Genomic DNA, 27,385 nt, shown 5'->3' with positions numbered 1-27,385 from the left:
ACGTGTTCCTTAACAGGCCACCAATGTAAGGAAGAAATTTGAACCCATTTCTTTGGACAAATTGCTATTTTGGCAGCACAATTTTGCACCATTTGTAGCTTCTCCTCAGTGAATTGAACAGATGCAGGTAGAATGAATAAAAATGGTCCAGACCGTTCCAATAAAAGCTTTCAGAATTTGCACTTTTGTGGAGAAAAAGAACAGCTACAGGGTAAGTTTTTGAGTGCAAAGTTGGAAAAAACAAGTACTGATGACAGTACTGATTTGACAAAGCATACAAAGTTCAGGGTCGAATTTATTGCACTGTTTTTTCACATGAGGGACAGCGACGGGCTTTAGGCCAAGGTAGGAGTGCCAGATTGACAATTCCTAGAACTACACACAATAGCGTAACCGTAGGACCTCCGGCTGCTCGCCATTCATCTATTTAGAACATATTCTTAGTCAAGCAATTGTGCAAATGTGAGACACAACTGGTAACATCGCCTAAGAGTTTAATTTAATTTTGATTATTAGTGCAATGAATGCGTTTATAAATTGAAAAACTCTGATGGAATTTAGAAAATACGGGCAGGCACAAGAAATGCATGAACATTTTGAAGAGGTCTCTGAAGCGCCAAGCGCATGTGAGACAGGGTACTTAAATGTATTCCTGATTTTCAGAGATTTGTGTGATGTAATATCAGAAAAAAAACTCTGGGACCCTAAATCGGCAACAAGCATTCATCTGGAGTCTCCTGGAAGTCTTCATATTTTTGTTGCCCTTTGAGTTCAAGCCAACTTAAACTTCAGTTTTTCTGTGTGCTCAGACAATTACATATATTGCGCTTCCATAATGGACATTTGAATGTGGTCTTCATACCTTTGCAAAAGATGGGCAATAGGAGCCGAGTTTCTAGCCATAACACCCTATTTATACCCACAATGTGTTTGCAGGCTCCTACCGGAGAAGCTCACCCTAAGTTACTACATACACTATTGTAGAGCTTCGTGGGTGCACACTGCACAGAAAATTAGCAGTGAGTGTATGCTGATATTTTTGCAACAGTTATTTCTTATGACTTTTTAAAATGTCATTGTGGCGCTATCCTCTCCCGCTCCCACTCAGATTTTTCACACAGAACATTCCAGGAAGGTGCAGGTGATAAATACAGCAGACTAGACTTGTTCACTAATAACTCCTTTGTTAAATATGGTTTCACCAAAATTCCTAACTTGTAGGAGAACCTGCCAGTCCTAATAAGTCGCAAGGCAAAGGCCGTGAAACACAGAGGTGTTTGCATGCAATCCTTGGCAGGCAGTCGTATAGGGGAGGGGGGCCTGTGATGAAATGCAGCAGGTCACAAGCATAGCTCATGGCGCCCCTGGCTAGTTTTGATGGCGCACCGGGGTGCCTTGGCGCACAGTTTGGGAACCATTGCCTTAATGCAAAGGCTGTACTTTGGTAGGGTGATGTTCCAGTTCTTATGAGCATACCTGAAGACCTCAATCCTCCTGAGTTAGATTATATGTTAGTGTTTATAAAAACAGGCTTCTGCTTTAACTAGTATTCATTAAAAGAAAAAGTAACTTATCCTAGGTAACCGTCTTTCTTAATCGATGTGGCAGCTCCCACCGTTACTTAATATCCTCCTACTTACCCTGTTGAGTATGTATTTGGTCTTTTCTGTTTTCATTTTTGAATACTTCATGCCCTTTACTGCCTTTGGGACATGGAAAATGGATGAAGATTATGCCGCCTACAAGGCTGTTGTATCACTTCTTGTGAGGTTTAAATGTGCCATCTATTACCCAGGGTAGCTGCTGGTGACTTGGCATTTTAAGTCTTTTCCCGGATCCTGTCTTGCACCTCAGAAAACGGTTCAACAGAAAGAACGTTACTAAATGTAAGGAGTCTGCTTTCTCTGTTTCTCACTCTATTTTATTTAGCCATTTCTTCCCTGTCTCATAGCTTGCATCTCTACTCTCTGGCAACTGGTGGTTTGATTAACCCCCCACCTCAGTGCCTGGCCTATTCAACATGGTGTGCAATTTGTGACTGCACTGCAAATGCACCCGCAGGCTTGCCCCTGACAAGCCAGTCTGTGCTTGCTGTGGGTCTTGCTAATGTTAAGCTCTCTATAACCTCTGGACTCACCTTGGCTCCTTTACCTGGTGCTCTAAGATGCACTGTCAACTTAAAGCCCAATCCCCATTTTATTTGGCATGCAGAGATTCTATAAAAAAAATATTTTATCATGTATTCAGTTTAAACCATCTCCATCACACACTCCTTGCCAGACTACACACAGTGGGAACACAAGCTCCAGCTCTCAAATGGATTGCATCCTTCCTCTCTGGAAGAACTAAATGAGTCACGCTTACGCCTTTCATATCCGAACCCAACTACATATTTTCTGGAGTCCCACAGGGATCATCACACAGCCCCACACTTTTTCAACATGTACTTGACTCCTCTCCCTAATATCATTAGATCCCACAGAATCAACATCTCCTATGCTGATGACAGCCAGCTCATTTTCCCTCTCAGATGACACTGTCTCCACCTAGCCAAACTTCAATAAATCCTTGACCAGCGTGGCCAATTGGATGAAAGCAAGCTGTCTCAAGCTCCACAACGACAAAACTGAACTGCTGATGTTCAAATAAGAGCTCACCTGGGGACTCCACCTGGTGGCCCGCCGAAGTTGAACCCACACCCGGTAAACTACCTTCACCCCACATCCGCGACCCAGCATGCTGTCACAACGCGGTCGTAACAACAACCACGTTGTGATAATGCATACCATTATCCGCAAGTCGTTACAACGACTTGCGGAGGGGGGAGAAGGTGTTGGATTTAAAATCCAACACCTTCCCTACAGTCCACACAGTCTGGAGTTGGAATAGTACATTTTACTATTCCAACATCCAGCGCCCCCCCTCTGCAAGTCGTTGTAACAACTTGCGGGGTAATGGTATGCGTTGTCACAACGCGGTTGTTGTTACGACCGCGTTGTGACTGCTTGCGGGATAATGGTATGCGGCGTGAAGAGGCATATTCCCCACACCCACCCCAACCGACCAAGCTAGGAACGTAGGTCTCCTCATGGACACCAACCTCACCATGAACTCCCAGGTCAACCGTTACCTACTCATGCCTCCACATCCTCTGCATGTTATGTAAAATCTTCTACTGGCTCCCACTGGAAACCAGACATCACAAGCACATTGGACTACGGCAAAGCACTCTAAGCCAGCATCTCAACCCATCTTCTTCCCAGACTTCAAAAAATCCAAAGTGCCGCCGCCAGACTTGTCCTGGATCCCCTGGGCTGAACTCACACCACACCACTCCTCAGGGAGCTCTACTAACTCCCCAACCAAAAGCACCACCAGTTCAAACTTCTCACACACTCATTCAAGTCACCATACAACATGGGACCCACATACCTCAATCACTGGACTACACTTCCACCAAGCCACCAGACAACTTCCCTCAGCATTACCCTCACTCCCCCACACACCTCGCATCCACAGAATCAGAACAGAAGGTCGATCATTTTCCTATCAAACTGCCAAATCCTGGAACAAACTCCCCTAACGCACCAGGGCCTCCTCCTCACTTCTTGAAATCCACAACAAGCTGAAGGCATAACTTTTCAATTAGTCATCTTGCAGGACTATCGATGCTGCCTATACCGAGGCCCAACCTCTCCACATGCCTACATTCATGTATTCCCGCACCTGAATACCCTCACAGGTGGCAACCAGCACTCTACAAATCCTCCCTATGACATTACAAAAGTTTAACTATAGCAGCTACACTATAATTCTGCATCAGCAGAGTATCACCCTAGACTTTGGTACATGAGTTACATAAACACACAACATCAAAACAGTAAGACAGTACTTTTGTTAATACTCCACATTCTTGCAGTGCTACCTTAACGTAGATATTGGACGTGGCAAACTGCATACACATAAGGTTAAGTAAATCTGAATTAGGATAGGGATATCAATATGGATGCATTCCTCTAGTGAGTAACGCTGCCTATGCTCCAAGATTGGTAAAATATTTCTGCCCAAAAATGACTCATTGTCTTTGCTGCATTCTTGATTCTTCTCGGATCATACCACCAGAAATTAAACATGAAGTGGTTAAACAGCTTCTCAAAATTCCAATTTTTTACAACTCTTGACCTATTCAGATATCAACCAGTATAACATTGCTGTCTGTTTCACTCCAATTCACAGAACAGCAGTCTTCTGGATGATCTTCAAGTAGGGTTTTCTCTCCATTGCTGGGCTAAGTTGTCCAGCCTTCTGGTATTGTATGATATTTGTCACACAGTGTAGGCAGTGTAAGTGCCCGGATACTTCTGGATGTTCATTGCACTTGACATCATGAATTATACCATCCTGTTGTATGGTTTACATACTGTAAGGAGTTGTGACTCTGCCTGCAACTGGTTTCTGTCTTGCATGTTTAACAGAACCCACTTTTTCATAGAGTGTGATGGGATTACTCAAATCTTTATGTATGAGTCTACTGCATTACAAGCTGCAAACCAATTTTGACCGGTAAATAACAGTTTGCTTCTTTGCATTAGTTACCTCTGGAGTCTAGGAGTCAATTGAAATTAGTTAACAAGGTTATAATGTTGATGCTGCCTTTGCATCTCGCCCGTCAGATGGTGCATTCTCCAGTTTCTTGCATAACAAGATGAAGTATCTTGGGCATCATCTGATTCCTAGAGTCCGTGAGACAGTGGCTGTGCTACATGCTTTCTCTGTGGTATCAATGTGTGTGTGAGGGCCTCCTTTGTAATTTATGCTCACCTCCCTTCCTATTAAGCTCCAGAAAGGATCTCAAAGATATTTTAAATCGGTCTAGTAGACATGCCTTCTAACTCGGTTTCTTGAATTTACTGTTGTAAGTGTATGTTTTTGAAACTTCCTTAGTGCTTTTATTTGATTCCATGTCGTGTGACGTAGTCACTTTATTAAAATAACTTACAGCAAATAAATGCTTAAAGTGGGTGATTTGTTTTTAAATGTGAGACATCCAAATTTGTTGTCTAGTCAATGTAATATGGGTGTGCCTTGATTTATTTCAGGAGGATGCTGCTTTTTTAAAAGAACAACTTCGGAGAGCTGAGGAGCAGATTCAAGGGAGCAGACAGGAATCCGTTTTAATGGCCAGAGAGCTCAGTGACGTAGTAAATATGCGAGATAAAACAATGTCTGATCTTCATAATGCTCGTTTGGAAAATGACAAGGTGAAAAAGCAGCTAGCTGAGGCTGTGGCTGAGTTTAAGTCACGGGAGATCCAGGTTGAAAAAAGTAAACTGGCTGTATTGAAACAGGAAAAGGTAAATGACGTAACCAGATGGCTACTTTGCGGGAAGGGAATTTTCTGTGTCATAGAGAGAAACGTGCTCCAGTTATTTTTTCATATAGTATTCACCCTTCTAACTACCATTCCTGTTCACTTGAACCTCTGCATTTTACTGTCCTACTATTTGATTCTGTCATCTTCTACCCCTAGACAAAACAGATGTTTTGGTAACAACCTTAGTGATTTTGATATAAATTGTGATGTGGGGTCTCCTATCCTCCCTCCCCTCTACTCTCCCCTCCTCTCCCCCTCCCCCCTATGTGTATACTGTGCAAATAGTCCAGGTATTCCCTTATAAGTGGACAGGGCCTTGCTGTAGCAATCCAAAGGTGCTCTCTTAGGGGCTTGTGTGGTCCGGCAGCCTTACGCTTGCCAGAGAGGAGTGTTCGACACCTGCAATACGCACACAGTCAATAAATGACGCACACGTCTCAATAAGGAGTTCCACACCAATTTATAAAAATACCTCTGATCTTTATAGAAGTTTTGGCACCAAAATCAGGTAAGTACATTTTGAGCTAGAAATAATTTTAGGTTTCAAAAGTCGACTCTTGGTGCAATTTTCAGAGGTTGCAATGTTATCCTATGGGGGAAAAACATACACTACATACAGGTACTTCACAGTGACTTGCGGGACCAGTCTCCTGGACTTAAGGTAAGTATGGGGCAAGGTCCAAGGCAGCACTAACGGGTCACCTCTCGGGGCACTGCGAGTCTTGGGTGCAGAGGTGCTTTTCAGCATCGGTGGCCCAATGTTATCCCTTCGGGAAAAACATGTATTGCATTCGGGCCCTTCATAGTGAATTATGGGACCAATCTCCTAGACTTAAGGTGAGGATGGGGCAAGTTTCAAGGCCACACCAACAGGCAACCTCTGGAGGCTCTTGGGTGTCCAGGTGCATAGGTGTGTTACATGGTCAGGTGCCCAATGTTAGTGAATGGGGATCGGTCCTGTCAGAAAGAGGCTGCAGATTTGAACTGGGAAACCAGTCAAGCTGAACCAACAAGGGGGCTCAGGTGCTCTTGCTTGGGGACGTGGGGACACTTTCAGTCCACTTCCGCTCGGGCACGGGGCAACAGGTGCAGAGGTGTCTTGAGGCATCTGGTTTTTCACAGCCGTGTCACTCGCAGTCAGGAGGGGCTGCACAAAGAGGCATCAAGGAGTCCCCTCCTGGAAAACCCAAGGTGGGCTTCTTCTCTGGAGTGCTGGGGGACCATGCTGGCACAGTTTGCCCACTTCATCTCGGACTTGGAATGATGGGTGCAGTGGTGCTGACTGGTGTCGGGTTTATGCATTCCAGAGGCCTCATAGTTCTTTCTTTGGTACCTGCAGGGAAGCAGCTCCGCTGCTCCATGGGAGTTCTGATTCTTGGCAGAAGTGCTGGTGGTCCTTTCAGGCTTTTGGCGGCACAGCAGCTTACAGGGTGAGTCAACCTTGGCGCAATCGTCGGAAACAGCGAACAGCAGGGTGAGCGCCAAATCAGTGGGTCATTCCACAGTTCTTGCTTGTAGGTCCTTATTTTTCTTTCAGGTCAGCAGGGTCTGATTTCCTGGTGCCAGGGACTCCTCTAAATACTAGCTTTATGGGCGTTAGGGGAGTTTAGTGAAGTAGCCAAAGGGCTACTTACCCCTGGAGTCACTACACCCCTATATGCCTTGACTCGCCTTTCTACGTGATGGAGGTTGGAGATTACGCAGAATGCTGCTACTCAGCTTCTTATGAATGTCCCCAGACATCAATCTGCAAGAATTGTCCCAAAGGACCTACACTGGCTCCCATTCGAGCATAAATTCCAGTTGACGACCCTTTGCATTTTGCATAAGTCACTCTACAAGAAAGGTCCTGTCATATTAAGATCACTAGCCACTTCCTACATTCCTGGAAGGTCACTTAGATCTTCCACAGCAAACCTATTGCAGGACCCTACATTTATCAAATCTCGTTGGGGTGGCCTTTCATATTTATATCAGGCCCCCAAACTTGGGAAACACTCTTCACCTGGAACTACGTTTGCTTTCCAATGAGCTATCATTCCGTAAGGCCCTGAAAATGTGGCTTTATAGTAACTTGTCCTGTCTGAAAGCTATGTTCTAGCGCAGGGAGGCCTTTGTGTAGCTATGCGCTAGATAAGACTCCGAATTGAATAGAACTTCCTATGGGAAGTGGGCATCACCCTGTCCCAGAGTTCCTAAGTTTGTCATCACAAACAAACATAGTAATTTAAGTATTTGCTGGAGCCTCCTTACTGCCCAGTAGTTCTCTCTAAATGCTGCATTAAGGCTAATAAATGCAGCTGAGTATGTCACACACACAAATTTAAGCTAAACGTAAAATCTAATAGACCTACATGAGGAAAAATGTAGCTGTTTCCTGATTACTCAAATGTTTCTTCGGGAACAAAGTAAAACCATTATAATTAAGTCATGTAGTGTATGGTTCATTGATTGAAAGTGTCAATGAAGTTGGGTCCATGCTTAATGAACTACTTTCATTTTCAGTCTTTCATTGGTGTATCAGAGAATCCTGTTGATTGCTTGACAGCTTCCTCTGTTTCATTGTACTATTCTTTTAATCATTTGATTGATCCACAAGCATTCTAACTTACAGCATGCCCCTACATGTGCTATTTTGATCAGTTGCTGTGCTGCTTTTGTCTCTTTTCAGTTGCTTACATGGCCCCTTTTGTCTGCGAATAAAACTTCTGAGCCACAAATCCTTCTTATTGTTCGGTTGTACATCCAAAACAAAGAATGTTGTATATATCTGAGTATACATAGAGTGCCTCTCTTTTTTTTTTTTTTTTTTTTAGGAAACCGTAAACCCCTTAGTGGAGCAGGAGTTGCGCAGGGAAGTCGAGGACCTGAAACTTCGGCTTCAGATGGCTGCGGACCATTACAAGGAAAAGTTTAAAGAGTGCCAAAAGCTCCAGAAGCAAGTTGTGAAACTCTCAGAGCAGTCGGTAATTATGATGTGAATTCCTTTCAAGGAGCAATATGCCCTATTTTTCCACTGACAATGTTTGAATGCTATTTTCTAATGCAATCTCTGAGATTAATAAAGGTTAAAAATAGCATAATTGTAATTTTTCTTGCTGAAACATATGCTCTCTAATGGATCTTCATTATTGTTTAGAATCATTCACTAGCACCACCCATGTACTAGATCCTGGTACACTCTTGATAACAAGCAGGCCAACAGGTCTGGTACTGACTTCCAGCCTTTTGGCCTTATCAATTCAATGCTTATTTTATTTGGCGGGGAGGGGGGAAGAGGGGTGTGTGTGTGTGTGGGGGGGGGGGGGGGGGAGTGGTTGCGTGTGTACGCACGCACGCACTCACTCACTCACTCACTCATTCATTCATTCCATGGCAGTGAACAGAATTGCTGCATGTGCGGATTAGCTTCTTGTTAAAGAGCAGAATGACACCAGTGACATTCGCTAGTGGGCTGACCTATTTGCCCATCCTTTATGCTGTAGTGGGTGAAAGAAAGTTCTGAATGATGCAAAAGACCAATTGATTGAGAGCTGGCTGACATCCCCAGTAAGTATATTGTGTGTATATAATTTTAGTAAAACCAAAAAGTCTTGGCTAGCGCCAGACCTAAAGAGAGAAAAACTTCCCCTTAGAAGAACTGAACACACTGGTTATATAAAAATAACATTTGCTTCAATTGTTAGGTCTGAAGTTTAAGGTTTTTTGATTTTACTAAAATGATATGTATAATATACTTATAGGAACTTTCAGCCAGCTGTGTTCATCTGTTGGTCTCTTATTGTGTCATTCACATTTTTGGTCCTCCCACTACAACATACAGATGGGGACCAGTGAGTTAGCCCACTACAGTTATTAGCTAACTTCATTGTGAGTGACTGCATTTCACCTTTTCACAAGGAGCACATCCACACCCAAAGTAGTTACCTAAAGTGCCTGAGTGTAATATTGCAAAGTGTGCTTTTTTGAGGGCAAAGCCTTTTTTTTCTCTTAAGCAGTGTTTTTTTTTTAAGATTGATTAGAGTGCAGCAGCGGGCCCAACAATATCTTTGCTTAAAACAATACAAAACAAGCACTGACAAAGCCAAAAGACTAGCGGCCACACCTATCGGCTTCCCCAGTGCTTGTTATCTTTGAATACAACTCTATAAGAACCCATTAGAGCTGTTAAAAAAGGAGTTCAAACCCCATTTAGAATTGTTGCTGACCAAAACTCTTATTTGAAAATAAGGCATCCCTTTTTTTTTTATATATATATATTTTTTTTAATATAAACTTTTTATTTTATTTTAACAACCAGGTACCGGTACATTCAGAACAAATTCACTGTAAGAAGTCCCCTCTCCAATACATACATTATCATAGTGACATTTACCCCTTGATAAGATAGGGATCCGTGCAGAGCAATACGTTTATATAATTTCCAGTCAGCAATAAGAGACAACGCTATCTAGAGAATACAAACATGTTGCAACAGGCGGCTGGGGGCTGAAGAGAACAAGAACACCACACCTAAGGCGAAAAGCCTGCACCTCTGCCGTCAACTGGGCCATCAGTGTTCGCCTTTCTTTATGAAGCTCCACCGTCGGGGAGATGCAAATGTCCACTCTGTACTTATTCCATTTCCCCCCATTTCTGATCCCATTTCTTGGGGCAACCCCGTCCCTTGAATACTGACTTTTCAGCAACCATGGCGGTGTCCATATCCTTTGCCCAGTCAACCAGGAGCGGGACCGCCTCCACACCCCCCATTTCTGTGCAATATTCAGTTTCGCAATAATGAAGCCCATAGAAACCCACGCCTGTTCAGCATGTGTGAGGTCAGTCGCCCCCCAAATATTGAGTAACAATAGCTGGGGAGATAACCCAAAGGATTTGCCTCCCGCCCTCTCAAGTTGGCGGGCAATTTTCCGCCAGTAATCCTGAATACGTGGGCAGTCCCATTAAATGTGAATGAAAGTACCCTCTTGATTACAGTGTCGGAGACAAAATGGATCGGGGCGTCTACCTAATTTGAACAATAATTTAGCATCAAAGTAGGCCCGGTGGAGGATCTTGAACTGGAGGAGCCGCATGCGCATGGGGATGACTACTTCTCGAGGTGAGGCTAATGCGTCCCGCCACATGTCGTCCTCCATCTCTCCCAGATCCCTCTCCCCCACCTCAATTTCAGCATCGGGTCAGCACGGTAGTTGACCAGCTTCTTGTATGTAAGTGAGATGTCCTTGCGGTCCATGGGATCCAACAACAACCTGTCTTCCAGAGGGGATGAGTCAGGGGGAGGGGGCCATCCTTCGGCAGGGCGGAGGACACAGCGTGACTAATCTGCAAGTATCTAAATGTCTCGGACGGAGCCAATTGGTATTTTGCTTGAAGCTCTGTAAACGAGGCCAGTCTCCCTTTAACCCAGATGTCTCTAACCGTGGAAATTCCAATTAAATCCCGTTTGTCAAACCCTGGACAAGTGCTAAGATGACCCTGAACATCGGGTTCCCATAAAGGGGTCGCTTTCGTCATACGCTTTTTCCAACCCAACTTTTGGTGACACCGTGCCAGATCTCGACCGTGCGTGCCGTGGGTCCTGTTAAGTTACGTTTGCGGGGATTGGTATAGAGCGCTCTATTATAACCGCCCCGCCCCATGAGCCAATGATCCATGCGAAAATTCAAACACCCATCTATTGACTGCGATCAACTGGGACGCCTGATAATATAGTCTGAGATCCAGTAGACCGATGCCCCCGTCATACCAACCCATGGTGAGCTTATTCATTGCTATTCACGGCGTACGGTCCTCCCACAGCAATCCCCGCAATACACCGTCAATTTGGGAAAAATAAGAATCTGGGATGGGGATGGGGGTATTCCCTAAGACATTGTTGATCATAGTGAGCAGCACATTGAGAACCCTGGAGTTATTTAATTTCCTTTTAATAGGATCTCTTAATACAGGCCTAAATTCAATTACCTTTGGGAATTTAGCTAGTATCTTCACCTGTTTTGCATGCCATTCTATCTAAAATACCATAAAGAGGCTATTCCACTATTATTATCCAGACCCATCCATCCCAATACTTCACAAAAGGTCTCTCAAAACATCTCTGCTGTTTCTTTATACCCCTTGTCAGAAAAGGCCTTATCGGTAGAAGCCTATGTCAATGGTTATAGACTCAATGAGGAAGCTCTGCATGTCCGAGATGGCAACTTGTCTGCAAGATTGTTTTAAGAGGTAGTTTTTGACCTGCAGAGATTAAAATTATTCAGGAGGGTGCATTGACCTTTGCAGCCAATAGGAATATGCCTTTTAGGCAGGCCTTGATGAAGTTCCCACGATATAATGCCTTGCTTCACTTGGGTAGTCTCCACAACTCGCTACTTTGCTCTAATCACTGAAGAGCATCACAGTTGAGTATAATTCCAAGAGGAGTTTCCCACCCAAAAGATTACACCGTGGATCATATAGCCTGAGTGCTTTGTCCCATGACATGCCACATTATAGTACCTTCGCACTTCAAAGGAACAACTCCACTGGCAGACCACAAAGCTAAAATAGTAACAAGGATGTCTGTTTCCATAGAGTTATGCCAGAGAGCTATGGCAATGGAAAGCAAAGCCAGCATCAAGTTACCCAACAGACGTCTATGGATCTTCAGTAGAAATTTTCAGATGAAATACTCCATAAAAATATGTTTAATGTCCCATATTACATGCACCACAGATTATAATGCACTTCTAATACAGCGGACAGGATTTTCGCCACATTTGTGTTGCAGTATTCCATCTGGCAAACTCTAAATAATGCCCAACGTCTGCTGAGTGCAACTCCTGTAGCCAACCATCTAAGTAGATTGCATGCAGGGTACACGTTTTTGATGACCGTGGTACCAGAGAAGCATGCAGCAAAATTCTAGAGCACTTGATGATTCAGGTTCTCCAAGACAAATGAGTGCCAGGCATATGTGACAACATCCTGCAGCTGATTAATTCAAACAGTCAATATTATATAAAGGTGCAATTAGTAAAAAAATCGAATTGTCCTTGGCTCAGGTAATCCTTTGGACTTCAAACAGCCTTTTTTGACTAGTTCAAATGCTATTGATTCATATGCATATGAAATTAAGACTTGAGAGACTTGCATTATTTTAGCCAAGAAGCTTTTTTAGATCAACTAAGATCGAAAGAGGGTCATGGTTGGAAGAGTCCAAGAACAAAAGGCAGTCAGGATTTTCAGGACAGGGCTCATTCATGGCACCAGATTAATTCAGTTTCCTTATAAGTTATACTTAAAAAGATATCTGTCATGAAATTTGAGATGCATTCTGTCTCAACATAAGGGACCTCACTGTCCTGTATTATTTAATACCCCTTCTCCTTGCACAGTCAGCTGTTGAGCTAAGCAAAGTGAAATTAAGGTTCGAGAGAACCTTATGCTTATTATTCAACCTCTGCTTCGGCAAGAGTTTTGTTTCTGTAAGGTCTAAACTCCTGTTTACTAAGAGTTTACTTACATTTTCAAAGAATATGTTTGTAAATGTTGCATAGCAGGGAAACGCCTTCAAACAGACTTTAATATCAAGAACACTTCCTATAATGGATTGTAATCTATCTGGTAATCTATCTTTGCTTTTCGAGTCATGCTTTCAGTGTAAGGCTTCTACATCCTTCAAAGGCATTGCCATATAATTTGGTAGCTTCAGAGCATAATTTAATGTTGTCGCTGTGTCATTTAGATATGTCGTTCCCTATAAGGGCTCGCTGTTAGATATTTATTTTTTATTTTACAGCATGTTCATATTATCACCCCAAGGCTGGCTGCTGTTTCTGTTTAGTAATGAGTGAGGTTTTGCAGATTCCCATTAGCATTGTAAGAAACCTACTTCTTAATTGCAATTAACAGACATTTGGAACCCCCCTTCTTGTTTTTTTCTGTGATTCACACTGGGATCTATACAGGATGTTATATCTGATAGAGACTGTTATTTGTAGATTCCTTACTTTAGAATTTCCCCCAGGCGTCAATCTGGATCTGGACATTTTTTCTTCAGCAGTACCCCTGCGTGCAGATCCAGAGAGAGCTACCCCTAGCCACTTTTTGGCTAAATTGTTTTGTCTTTTTGTCAACGTCATTTTTGAGTCGTAAACTGCCTACTTCTAAGACGGCTCCTCGCCTCCCTCCCTTTCTGGGAGCTGGAGCGTCTCCTGCCCAAAAGCCAGAAGTTCTATGAGGCCTTGTACCTCATATTTGAGAAGCCTGGCTCTGCCGGCACTCCCCGCAAAGTCGGTCTGAGGCCCTGGTAGTTTGACGCCAGCGGCTCAGGCCCTGGCTCCGGAGGATCCACGTGGATCCAGACCTAGATCCGGATCGACACCAGTCGATCTCACTTGAGCTTCACCTACGTTGATACTGACGATGATGCTTCCGGCGTCAACGATCCACCGGGACAGCACCAACCCCATCCTCATCTCCGAGGTGGACACGGAGCTGGACTGAAGTCTATTCCGATACGGGAAGGGACTTTCGTCCCTGTGTTCATTCCTGGCATAGCTTTTGGTCCAGTAGGTGAGGAAGAGAACTGGAAGGGGCAGCTGGACCCTTTAACTGACCAGCTTGAGGAACTGGACTGGAGAATGGACCTGGGTGATGCCAGTGGTCTAGACACTTCTCCTGTCACTGGCCTGCTTTCTCCCCCCTACCGGGGCTATGGAGGAGGGAGCTTCCTATGCTGTGGTGGTGAGGAGGCTGGCTGAGGTCCTCGGCCCGAGCTCCCTGGCCTCGAGCTCCCTACGATGGCAGTCAGGACTAATCTCCTGACAGAGGTGCTTCAGCCTGTGTCATCCTCTTCTGAAACACTTTTGCCATTCATTGAAGCCCTCATGTACGTCCTCCTGGGCACTTGGTCTTAGCCCTGCACAGGGGCTCTGGTAGATGGGGAGATTGCCGGGCGCCACCGCCCCGGGTGACCCAGAGTTCCTGACCAGACACCCCTCCTCTGAGAGCTTGGTAGTCCATCAAAAGGCGCATTCACTTCTGCTCCCCCAGATAGGGAATACAAGAAGCTGGACCACCTTGGGAAGAAGGTGTTCTCTTCCTCCAGCTTGGCCTTGTGGTCTCTGAATACCACATGCCTCCTGGGCCGATACTCCCATACTATCTGGGATACGGTCGCACAGGTGCTGCCTCAGTGCCCGGAGGAATCCCAGGCCGTTCTCTCTCAAGCAGTAGCAGACGCGAGAGACTCAGCCAATTTGACAATACGATGTGGACTGGCTGTTAGACACTACACCTGGTTGAGGACTTCTGGCTTCTCAGGGGATGTCCAGTCTTTCTTGATGGACATGCCTTTTGATGGCACTTGCCTTTTTGGTGACACAGCGCTTGAGCACGTCAAGGATTCTCAAGCTACGGACAGATCCTTGTGCCTTGCGACTTCTTCACATCCTCCTTAGTTTGCCTTTCATCCCTTTCGTGGCTACGGAAGGGGCGCCCAGCCACATCCTGTCCAGCCCAGCCACAGAGTCGCGCAAACTGTCAAGCCTCTGCGTGGCTGTGGATGTTGGACCCAGTGTCCTTGTGGGTCAGGGAGCCAGCTGGTGAACCAGTCCACCCTTCCCCAACCCCCTGCCGCAGCCTCCAAACCTTCCTAGTCCAGTTGGAGGCAGGATCCACCTCCTCTACTGGCAATCCATCCCGTTGGACAGGTGGGTTCTGTAAATAGTCTGAAGAGGCTACTCCCTCCCCTTTCGGACTACCCCTCCCTCTATGGCACCTTCTTGCAATCGAATGACGGAGGATCATTTGGCACTTCTCCACCAGGAAGTATCGGCTCTCTTGGCCAAGGGAGCTATAGAGAGGGTCTCTGTCCCAGAAGTAGGTTGTGGTTGTTATTACTGCTACTTTCTGGTTTCCTAAAAGGACAAAGGCCTGTGTCCTATCTTAGACCTCTCAGCCCTCAAATTCTTCCTTTGGAAGGAGAAGTTCAAAATGCTCACCCTAGCCCAAGTTCTGTCTGCACTCGACCCAGGAGACTGTCTGGTGACGTTGGACTTTCAGGATGCTTATTTTCATATCTCGTCATGCCGGCCCACAAGCCTTTCCTTTGGTTCACTGTGGACCATGAGCACTTTCAGTTCTTCGTGCTCCCTTTTGGCCTTACCAGCGCCCCTTGGGTGTTCAGAAAGGTGATGGCGGTGGTGGCAGCTCATCTGCGCAGATCAGTGGTTCCAGTCTTCCCCTATATCGACGACTGGCTGTTGAAGGCGGACTTACCCCAGGCTGTCATCTGCCACCTCCAGACTATGGCGGACCTCCTGCATTTGCTGGGGTTCACTATCAACTTGCCGAAGTCACACCTGACACCCTCTCAGACGCTCCCTTTCATCGGGGTGGTTCTTTTACACAGTGCTTTTTCGGGCCTGGATATTCGGGCTATATACAGATGTTCCAGCCTCTATCCCAGATTTTGGTGAGAATGACGCTGAGGCTGCTGCGCCTCATGACCTCCTGCATCCTGCTGGTGGATCATGCCAGATGGCATATGCAGGCTCTGCAGTGATACCTGAAGTTCCAATAGGCACAGCATCAGGGGATTCTTTCTGACTACGTCCAGATCTAAGAGGGAAGTGCGCACCAACTGCAGTGGTCGTTCACGAACCAAGATTGGGCCAGAAACCGATCCCTCTCCCTTCCCCAACCAGACTGAACAGTGGTGACGGATGCGTCACTTCTGGGATGGCACACCCACCTGGGAGAGGCGGAGATTAGAGGGGTCTGATCTCTAGCACAGTAGGCCTCCATTTCAACCTTTTGGAGCTCTGTTCGATCAGACCGTTCCTGAAGGCATTCCTTCCCTCTCTCGGGGGAGGGAAAGTGGTGCAGGTGTTCACCGACAACACCACCGCCATGTGGTACTGCAACAACCAGGGTGGGGTGGGGTCGTGGACCCTATGTCCGCCTCTGGACTTGACTGGAACATCAGGACAGAACCTGGGTGGTTCAACACCTGGCGGGCTCCTTGAACGCCAGGGCAGTCTAACTCAGCTGTCGGTGCCTAGTCGATCACGAATGGCATCTCCATATGGAGGTGGTGCAAGGTCTCTTTCAGCAGTGGGGAGAGCCTTGATTAGAACTGTTCGCCTCCGAAGAGAACACGCAATGTCACGCAATGTTTTGTGCGTTGGAGTTTCCAAGGCGGCGCTTGCTCAGTGATGCTTTTCGTCATGAGTGGAGCTTCGGCCTCCTGTAAGCCTTTCTGCATGTACTACTTCTGCCCAGAGCGCTCATGAAGATCAAGCGCGACTGGATTCAAGTTATTCTTGTAGCTCCAGACTGGCACGAAGAGTCTGGTACCCCGACCTTCTGAGCATGGCCATCAATACTCCAATCCATTCCTTCTCCTAGTCCCCCTTGTGTGATGACTACATTTACAAGTGTTATACCATGATTGTAATTGGATATATTTTAATTTTGTTATACTGCAGCTGTATTCTTGACTAGATTTTACCAAGTTTTCAAGTTGTAGTTTTCCAGTTGTAGTTTTCCATTAGGTCACCTCAACAAAGGATTCACTCTCTTTTTAAGATAGGACTCATAAAGTCTTCCATGAAGTCGGGTGTTCTAGCGGAATCCCAGATTGGTGAATCTATAATATAGTGTTCCTAATTGAAGTCTAATTTTGTACCATATGCTCGAAATGTTTTATGACACAGTTATCTAAAGTTTTTTAGTGGTTCAAATTCATAAAAGTATGCTCCAGCTTCACATACTATTTTGGAAAGGGATTGGAGCAGCTGTCCTCTTTAGACTGATAGGGGGTATAAAACTACTTGCTACAATTCTTTTTTTCGTAGCTGAAACACCCAACAATCGAATAAGATCTGGCATATGTAATCTACCTTCACCTTATTTTCTCCTCAGTTTCTTTCAAGAAAGCCTGACTTCTTTGCAAGCCCCTATAAAACTTGACAGGTTAATTTGAATTGGAACATTTATTTTTTCTCCTACCTTGGTTAGATTCCTTGATGTATTGTGATCTAAATGCTGCGATATACAGATCCCAAGATATCTTATTTCTTTAGAAGCCGGTTTTTTGCTCTTCAGTTTTTTTTTTCTTTGTTTAAATGGTATTCCGAAATCTGCCCAAATTCTCTAGCTAATTTCTCTACCAGTTTTTTTTATCTTGTTAAGTTTAGAAGTAGATAGCTAAGTCATCCGCAAACATTGCAATTTTTATTTTCAAAATCATTGCAAATGGTGGAATAAGAGTCCAGTCTTGCTAACAGTGTGAACGTTTCTAAGTATAAATAAAATAAGAGGTGGGAGACAGAGCAGCCTTACCTCCCCAGTACCCACCTACCCCCACCCAGTGCCTTGCTTTACAAACCCTGATTGATTGATTGATATACCTCTGCCTATCATGATTTTATCTGTTGAATTGCCATTCACTAGCACTCTTGCTGAGGAGCTCTATATACCGACGGAATTACATGAATAAACCTAGGGGAAATCACTGAATTGGCTCTACGTTCCTATAAAAAGTCCAATTTACACAATCAAAAGCCTTTGCGGCGTCTAGCGTTATCACTGCTAGTGGTGTGTTGTAGGCTTCAGCTACATCGATAGAACTGATGATTAGATGTGTATTTTCTTGCACTTGCCTGCGTTTTACAAAAAGCCCTCCTGCTATTGACGCCAGCGATTTTGCCATTACCCTACAGATGATCAGTGTTGAGTAATGAGATGGGGTCTGTAAAACTCACACAATTGGAGTTTTTAGGTCGAACCTAGCGGCAGCGCGCATGCACTGCTTGCTCTGCGAGGCATGCTGTGTTAGGGTATGCACCAGAAGCCCCGCCCACTCTCCACCCATATTTGTCATTGGCTTTGTGTCATTGTCCTTCTTAAATGCTGGCTAATGATTCTTAAATAGGCTTGTTAGTCCATCCTTGGTACCGCCTTGTCTCCATTTTTTACCGCCCATAACAACTGGCCCTTTCATTTGGCTTGTTACACGGTCTCCGTTTTAAGTCTGTGAGCACTATTTTATTTTGAAACTAACTAATGGGGACAATGGCGGCTGGTTCCTGCATTTGCAGCACGCCCACACAGGACAATGGCGATCCCTTTTTTTTAACTTTATTACTTTTGAGATGAATTGTATGCTGAGCGTTGTCTGCTTTAGGGACACCGCGCTCGGTTTCCTTTTTTTTTTCCCTCCAACTATAATGTTTAACACTGCGCCTGGTTCTGCATTTAGTTCCTGCCAGGTTTGGCCCTGAGGCAGGAAGATTCTGTCTTGTGACTGGAGTCTGCACCGTCTGATCCAGGTTGGAGGTGGGTGACATTGCCTCGGTGTGAGGGGATTAGCAGGCCTTTCACTCACAGCCTATCAATCCGGCTTCGGTTCCTCGCTCCACTGTTTCCCGATTCATAACTCTCCCTTTCTGTATAGTTGTACAAAAGGCCCTGCGAAGTGCAAGTGTCTATAGTAACAAGCGTGTAACATGAAGCTAGCAAAAACTGGGTTACATTGTACGACAAAATATTGTACCTCATTAGTCCATCTGATGTGTCACTATGCTGTTGTTCGACTTAGAGTCTCCAGTAACAATTGTATTCACTTATGCCTCACAGCTTGTATTTCTGCTTTGTCTGTGTCCACTCTGTTGAAATCGCAACATATCATCAAACAAGCACTCTGGCTCCTTCGTGGAAGGCAGACAAAGCAATGCCATTTACCACAGTTTGGTCAATATCAAACCCTACTCGTTTTATAAAACAAGTGCTATATACTTTTTCCTCTTCAATGCACTGCAATACATTCGTTATTGTGACATAGTCTAATGCTACGCAATTGTTCGAATTGTAGACATGAGAAAAGTTGAAACGGACCCGCCCGATTCAAACTTGCAGGATGCAGACAAAATATAACAAACAAGCCCTTGATTTCCCGAGTCATCTTGCCACCTTTTTCGCCACACAGAAGCGGGTTTAAAGGAGGGTATTTTAGGGTTTTTTAATGGCCCAGTTCCTCCTTAGAATCAGGTGGATTTCATACTACAGGTCTTCCACTCGATGGCTTTTTCTGTCCGAAAACATCTATCAGTTATGATTTCTGCTCCCGGTTTACATGCTTGGAAATTCAGTGCCTCCTTTATATTTCTTTTGACATGATCACATTCCCCTTTTTTAATGTCTTTCAATAAATTTACAATAAAATTAAACTGTTTCTAAAAAGTCACACATTCATCCTTAGCTAGTTTATGGGCTCCTTATCATTTCAACTAGCTCTTTCTTTGGTCTCACTTCCTCTGAAGTTATAAAATGCCATAAATAACATAGTTCTCTCTGTCCAGATTTGTATTTAAATGTCTTCACTGTCAAACCATATTTTTTTTATCTCTCTAGTATTTTCTGACACTCTCATTATGCCCACTCGTAAAGTACTATGTATTAAAACATGATTGTGAAACTATCTGCCCACGGCCAGATCTCCTAACATCCTTATTGCTCTCTGCAATATTGAGACTGCTGATGCCAGATTGAAAGATGGTTTTACAAATTTTTAAGCTCCTATAGGAGTTAGAAATGCTGTCAAATCTTGTGACTTGCTATGTTTGCAAATCTAATGATACGCTAATGCTAAAGAAAGCCACAGTGGTGAAAATTGTGGCCTTTGTTAGCATAAACATTATCTCTAAAATGTTGGGTAATGGATACCTGTCCACAACATCCTCCTTGTTTTGGACTCTAAAGTCCACACAACAGCGTGTCTCATTCTGTTAACCCTCTTTTTATTTCCAGTAACATCCTGTACATATTCAAACCCCAGTTACTGCAATTAGCTAGGTGTAATGCACATGTGAGATCTTTCAGCACATATTTCGCCCTTTCTAACGTTAGGTGTACCTCGGGGCTTACCTCCGTTTAACAGAATATAAGGTGGTGCTGCCATTTATCAAATTTAAAAAAACAAGACAGACAATATTTAGCCTTAAAGCTATTCACACTTTCCTTCACACCCAGTGTGTAGTAATTGTATAGCTCATCAGTCCCTGGCGGCATAGCACACAGGATAATGTGCTGCTTGGCTAAACACTTATAAGGTCATAAAGGCGAGGCCTATTGGCTATGCCAATGCTTCTTTATTTAGTTTTAGCAGAAGAGTAATTGTTGCCTCCGGCCAGGAGGGTGGTATACTAAGATTTGATGCTAATATTGCATTAAATAGTTGGATGACCTCCACCTTTACCTTATTATATAGCTCTCCTGGTAGTCCATCAGGACCTGCTGCCTTTCCATTCTTGAGTTTATTAATATCACCAGTCTCTAATTCCATAATCTCTTGATTCATTATTAGTCTGTTTTTCTATTAATAATGCCAGTTTCATACTTGGCAACAATTTCTGGAGATTGTAACAATGTCTTCCTCATAGAGATCCAGGGATAATTTTTGGAAGACCTGTGACTTTTCTATGTTGTTGGTTTCAGGCATTCCCTTTAAAATATTTTTTATGCTAGCAATATGAGTCCTGACCCTCTCAGCTCTGCTAATCCAGGTAAGTGTTTTGCAACTTTTCCCCCTCATATTCTATGTGACAATTTTTACTTGCTTCCGTTCACGCCCTGTTTTCCTGCTACTGTCTCATTTTAAGCTCCCTTTGGGCCTTCTCCCGCTCAGTATCAGGATAGTTGTTTGCTGTAGATCTTTTCTCTTAATATTAATTTAATTCATCCAGTTTTTTGCTATATAGACTGTTCATCTTCTCGCTCCATTTTAACCATCCTTCTGGTGCTTTTGATATCTGAAAGAGACTATTAGTTATAGATTCCTTACCTTAGAATTACCCCCCAGGCGTCAGACTGGATCTGGAGAATTTTTTCTCTAGCAGTACCCCTGCGTGTCACTAGATGGCATCGGTTGACTCCGTGTCCGTCATCGGCGTTGTGATCGCCGGGATGATGTCGCGGTGTCTATATAGCCCTGAGGCGCTACGCCTGGTTGGGGACGTCTGGTTTTTCTGGGGTTGTCCAATCCACACTGCTGGACATGACCTTTGATGGGCGTCACCTTTTTGGTGATAAGGCAGACTCTGTGCTTGAGCGCTTTAAGGACTCTAGGGCTACGGCCAGATCCTTGGGCCTCGCTTCGACCTCTCGCCCCACACAGTCTGCTTTTTGCCACTGAAGGGGTGCCCCATCACGTTTGTCCCCCTCTTGCCACCGGTTCACGCAAGCTGCCCCGCCTGGGGGGGGCAGCGGACGTGGGACCCAGCGACGCGGGTCTGGGGGCCAGTGGGTGGGCCAGTTCACCCATAACCCCCCTGCAGCAGCCTCCAAGCCCTCCTAGTCCGACCTTTCAGGGCCACCCCAGGCCAGTGGGTGGCAGGATTCGCCATCACCTTCCCCACTGGCAAACCATCACGTCGGACAGGTGGGTTTTGCAAATAGTCCGAAGGGGCTACTCCCTCCCCTTCGAGATTACCCCTCCTTCCATGCCTCCATCCTTCTATTGCATGTCAGAGGATCACTTGTTCCTTCTCCGCCAGGAAGTTGCAGCACTCTCTGCCAAGGGAACTATCAAACGGGTCCCAGTGCCAGAAATAGGTCATGGTTGCTACTCCCACTACTTTCTGGTACCCAAGAAGGACAAAGGCCTGCGTCCTATCTTAGAACTCAGAGCCCTCAACCGCTTCCTCCGGAAGGAGAAGTTCAAGATGCTCACGTTGGCTCAGGTCTTGCCTGCCCTTGACCCAGAACACTGGATGGTAGCGTTGGACTTGCAGGACGCATATTTCCATATCCCCGTCCTGCCAGCACACAGGCGTTACCTACGGTTCATGGAAGGCCACGAGCTCTTTCAGTTCATGGTGCTCCCCTTTGGCCTTACCAGCGCTCCTCGGGTGTTCACGAAAGTGATGGCGTTGGTCGCAGCTCATCTGCGCCGATTAGGGTTTCCAGTCTTCCCCGATCTTGATGACTGGCTGTTGAATTTCGGCTCGCCCCAGGCTTTCGTCTCACACCTCCAGACTACGGCGGGCCTCCTGCATTCTCTGGGGTTCACTATCAACGTGCCGAAATCACACCGGACTCCCTCTAAGAAGCTCCTTTTCATCAGAGCTGTTCTGGATATGGCACAGTTTGGATGATCCTCCTGAACAGCGATTCCGGGATATTCTGGCTATGAAACAGATGTTTCAGCCTCTATTGCGGATTTTGGTGAGAATGACTATGAGACTGCTGGGCCTTATGGCCTCCTGCATCTGCTGGTGGATCATGCCAGGTGGCATATGCGGGCTCTGCAGTGGGATCTGAAGTTCCAGTGGGCGCAGCATCAAGGGAATTTCTCAGACTACGTCCAGATCTTGGAGGGTACTGCACACCAATTGCAGTGGTGGTTGATGAACCAACAGTGGGTCAGGGGCAGACCCCTCTTCCTTCCCCAACCAGAGCTGACAGTGACAACCGATGCGTCACTCCTGGGATGTGGTGGCCACCTGGGAGAGGAGGAGATCAGAGGACTCTGGTCTCCGGCGCAGTCCGGACTCCACATCAACCTTTTGGAGCTCCGGGCGATTCGTCTATTACTGTGTCGTGAGCCGTGGTTAGATCTATTCGCCACCGAAGAGAACGTGCAATGTCAGCAGTTCTGCGTGTTGTAATTTCCAAGGCGGCACTTGCTCGGCAACGCTTTTCATCATGAGTGGCACTGCAGCCTCATGTACGCCTTCACGCCTGTACCACTTCTGCTTCGAGTGCTGAAGAAGATCAAGAGCAACCCTGCACAAGTCATTCTTGTGGCTCCGGACTGAGCACGAAGAGTCTGGTACCCCAAGCTCTTAAACATGCCCATCTATCCTGGGGATTGAGCAGCGGCAGTTGACCGCTTTTGATCTTCCGCCCGAAGTCTGTACCGTCATCTTGACAGCCAGGTATCCCTCCACTAAGATGGTACACTCCTGTAGATGGAACAAGTTTGTGGCATGGTGCACAGCAAAGGCTGTGGGTCCCGTCTCTGCCCCTCTTTCTGAGGTTCACTTGTTCATTAGCCCAACAGGGCTCTGCCTTGGGCACTCTTGAAAGCTACCTTTCGGCCATATCTGCCTTTCGTTGCCTTCCTGATCAGCCTTCTCTTTTCATGTCCCCTATTGTAAATCGATTTCTAAAGGGCATTACTCATCTCTTTCCTCCTTCTCCTTTTGTAATGCCCCCATGGGACTTGAATCTTGTCCTCACTAACCTTATGTGTGCTCCCTTTGGGCCACTACACACATGTCCTCTTCAACTCCTTACTTTGAAGACTGCCTCAATGCTCGCCATCACCTGCACGCAGAGGGAGTGAGCTTCAGGCTCTGTCCTCAAAGCCTCCTTTCCTTGCAGTTCATCCAGACAAAGTAGTCCTTCGCACTAGGCCTTTTTTTCTACCCAAAGTGGTTTTCCACATAGGTCAGACCATCATTTTGCCCACCTTTTTCCCACCCCTGCACACTTCCAAAGAGGAGGAGAGACTCCACCCTCAGGACCTTCATTGGTTATGTGGGTGCCATGAAGGGTCTGGCCGTACAAACGTACCATCTCTAAATGGGTTGTCCTATGCATTAAAATTTGCTACTCATTAGTGAAAAAGGAACCTCCAGTGGGACTGTGCGCCAATTCGACAAGGGTGACTGCAGCCACTACAGCTTTGGGGCGTGGAATTTCGCTCATTGACATCTGCCAGGCAGCCATGTGGCCATCTTTGCACACGTTCCCCAAACATTATTGCCTGGATAGCCAAGTCCGGAGAGACGGCTATTTTGGCCATTCTGGTCTCTGGGACTTTCTGGTGTGAACTTGGTTTGCAGACCCACCTCCAGGTTTGGCATTGCTGGGGTATCTATTCTAAGGTAAGGAATCTGTAACTAATGGTCTATTTCAGATGAACAAGTTACTTACCTTTGGTATCAATATATCTGTAAGAGACATATATTGGGTATAGATTCCTTATCGCCCCACCGACATCCTCTTCGTTCTGTGAACTGACTTCTAGTGTAAGGGGCTCCTTTTCAGGGCCCTAGTTTTGTGCACCAGTGGTCAGTGTTTTGCATGGTTCTGTGCTTCTGGCATGGAAAGTTGTGTCAGAAACGATGTCGGCACGGTGTGGCGGCGTCTTAATAGACACCGCAATGTCATCCCGGCGATAATGACTCAGACGATGGGCGCGGAGTCAAACGACGCCACCTAATGACGCGCAGGGTTACTGCTAGAGAAAAAAATTCTCCGGATCCAGTTTGAAGCCTGGAGTGATTCTAAGGTAAGGTATCTATAACTAATATATGTCTCTTACAGCTATATCGTTACCGAAGGTAAGTAACTTGTTCGATTATACCAATCTGATCTGCCTTATATGCATCCCACACAATGATCAGGTTACAACTGTTCAGATTATAGCCAAAGAATTCACTATTATCTCATTTCAGTATCTGGAGTATTTCTTCTTTAGCTAATATTTGTGTGGTGAGTGTCAATCTTCAACAAACAAATTGTATTTGAAATTTTAGTTACATCCTCACTAAAGCGTGGTCAGAGATGTGAGCAGTAATATGCATTACCTCTACTAGTTTATCTTTCAATTCTAATAAATAGTGTTCTATCCTGGAGAAGTGAATATACTTCTTGCAGAAAAAAGTGTAACCTTTCTGCCCCTCCCCCTCTCTACACCAGATGACTACATCTTTTGGGGAGTTTCTAGGAGGACATTTGGTAGATCTATCCAGCTTCTTGACTAACTGCGTATTAAAGTCTCCTTCCACTAAAATTGGGGCTTTACAATTAGATAATTCTGTGAATAAGTAGCTCAGTGGGCTTGGATTGTGTACTTTCAACCCATAGAACCCTGCACACTCAATGACTGTATTGCCCACCTTAATTTTTGCAATAACCCAACTACCCATCATATCGACAAATGCATGCGTAACGTCAATATTAAGCCCCCTTTTATTACATTGCCTTTGTTGAACATGTCTGCTCGATGCATATTACATGCTGAATCCACCTTTCATTGCTCAACAATGCCTTGCTTTCTTGGTTAGTAAGGTGTGTCTCCTGAAGCACTATTACATAAGCTTCACATTCTTACCTTTGCCTCCTCCTACCTTGTAGTACTTTCGCATTCCATGTTAAAAAATGTATTTATTTGTGATTAGTCATTAGTTTTAATTCTTTGTTCATATTGGTTTTTGCAATCGGTGCGTGAGGTTTTAGGACTAAACCAAATTGGAATATGGAGCCGGAATTGGACTCCGGTCCGCAAGTCCTCCACCTGTAAAACTAACTACAATGCTAAACAGGGGGAAAATGATCTTAGCGAGCCATCAAAATACCTGTGGAAGGACAGGAAGATTGTATTCCACCTGAAAAACCCCAATGCTCAAGGGGGGGGAAGCATAATAAAGATGGCGGATGCTGTGTGTTACTGGTTGAAAGGTGTGCAGTTTCTTGCAGCTGGAGAGGGAAGCAACTCTCCGAATCCCTTGCTGGGGCTGAATTTACACCGTCAACTTTACCACATTCTTTCTAATGCAAGCAGAGAAATTGGAGGAAGTCGGGATGAACTCATGCCTGCACCTTCGGGTAATGTCTAGGAACCCTGAGGAATTGGAGATAGGGCGATATCAGAAGGTAACTACAGAATTACAGAAAAATGGGCGCTGCAAAAATATAATAAAATAGCTAAAGTCATGTAAGGATATATGGTGCAAGGTTTCACTTCAGAAGGCAGAAACCTGGAAGAAGGAAAAAGCCAGATGTCCTTACATATATATTCACAGTGTTCTGGGAAACTAAGCAGCCCCGTTGTGAAAGTAAACAAACAGAAAGCAATGTGCATTAAAAAAAACTGTAAAGACAAAGACCTCAGGAAATAAGCCCATACATAGAATTACATCCTCAAATGCTGATTACAATTCAGAATTTTAAAAAAAAACCTAGACCTAAACCTTACCTTAGGTCCTTTTCTAAAATGATCTCCAGTGAGAAACTACACGGACAGGCACTATTAGTGCAAGATACAGAGAAAGAAGAAGTTAGTGGTTTGGGTAAAACAAATATTATCAATAAAGAAAGTGAAGAAAAGGGCCCCCAGTAGTTCACAACTTTCTCTGCAACGGGAATGAATGTGACAGATAATAGAGCTAGACAAGAGGTTCAATCAGTATATGATGCCTTTTATGATCCGACAAGCAAAGTGATTGCAGAGAAAGGAGGACATTTTCTACAGGTACTATTAAATGGTATAACAAAAACAAGTTTGATGGCCCCACAAACCGAGATGGCTCCTGAAGGGATATACATTATAGTTAAATCAACACATAAAATATTAGAAATTCCCAGTGATTCCATAAATAACTAGTTTTAAATAAGCCAGGAAGGGGATTAACATTGGACAGGGAGAAGTGAGAGCAGAGGAGAAATGTTTCAAAGAATTGCTAGTTGACATAAAGAAAGGATTTGCTAGCTCTGACAGAAATCAAAAAAGCATACAAGAAACTTGCTTAGAGTTGGCACAGAAGATCGATGATTTGGAAATCAGAACTAAGGTTCTAGATTAGAGATTGTCAACTCATTACCTTTTTTAGGTCCAGCTTCCAGTGGTATATCCCCTTTATGAATGTAGTGCAGTCTGAGGCAGACTTCCTTAATTAGGGGATGGACTATAGAATTTATTGTGAAGTACTATTGTTACATTTTAGGTAATGTAACATTAAAGACGATGCTAACATGCACATTAGAAGTCTCAGGAGAGTAGACATGATCCCTCTCAACTTAAGACACCTCTTCTCGCTGTTGTATTGTGAGGACCTTGAAAAAATGAATGGCCTGGAAAACTTTTAGGAAAGAGAACGGACAATTTTTAGTATTCTTTTATTAGGTTTTCATTGCACAATGTTTTTTATTGGGTGCAGGAACAATCAAATACAAATAATATGGAATGGTATGCTTAGTGCTTGTCTCATCTTAAAACTAAAATAATTTGTG

The 27,385-nt window shown here is 44.8% G+C and overlaps 1 protein-coding gene across 12 annotated transcripts in view; it reads left to right on the top strand.

The window, feature by feature from the left end:
• Positions 1-27,385, top strand: part of TAX1BP1 (Tax1 binding protein 1) — a 712,600-nt gene that overhangs the window by 392,947 nt on the left and 292,268 nt on the right. For all 12 annotated transcript variants that reach the window (XM_085631620.1, XM_085631618.1, XM_085631616.1 and 9 more), the window contains 2 exons: positions 5,100-5,354; positions 8,191-8,340. In XM_085631620.1, the coding sequence (XP_085487746.1) occupies positions 5,100-5,354; positions 8,191-8,340 (405 nt within the window). The remainder of the gene's footprint in view (positions 1-5,099; positions 5,355-8,190; positions 8,341-27,385) is intronic.

Source organism: Triturus cristatus, chromosome 10 (assembly GCF_964204655.1).
Source record: "Triturus cristatus chromosome 10, aTriCri1.1, whole genome shotgun sequence".
Classification (NCBI taxonomy): domain Eukaryota; kingdom Metazoa; phylum Chordata; class Amphibia; order Caudata; family Salamandridae; genus Triturus; species Triturus cristatus.
Note: the sequence above shows the minus strand (reverse complement) of the source record. Positions and strands in the feature narration are given on the sequence as shown.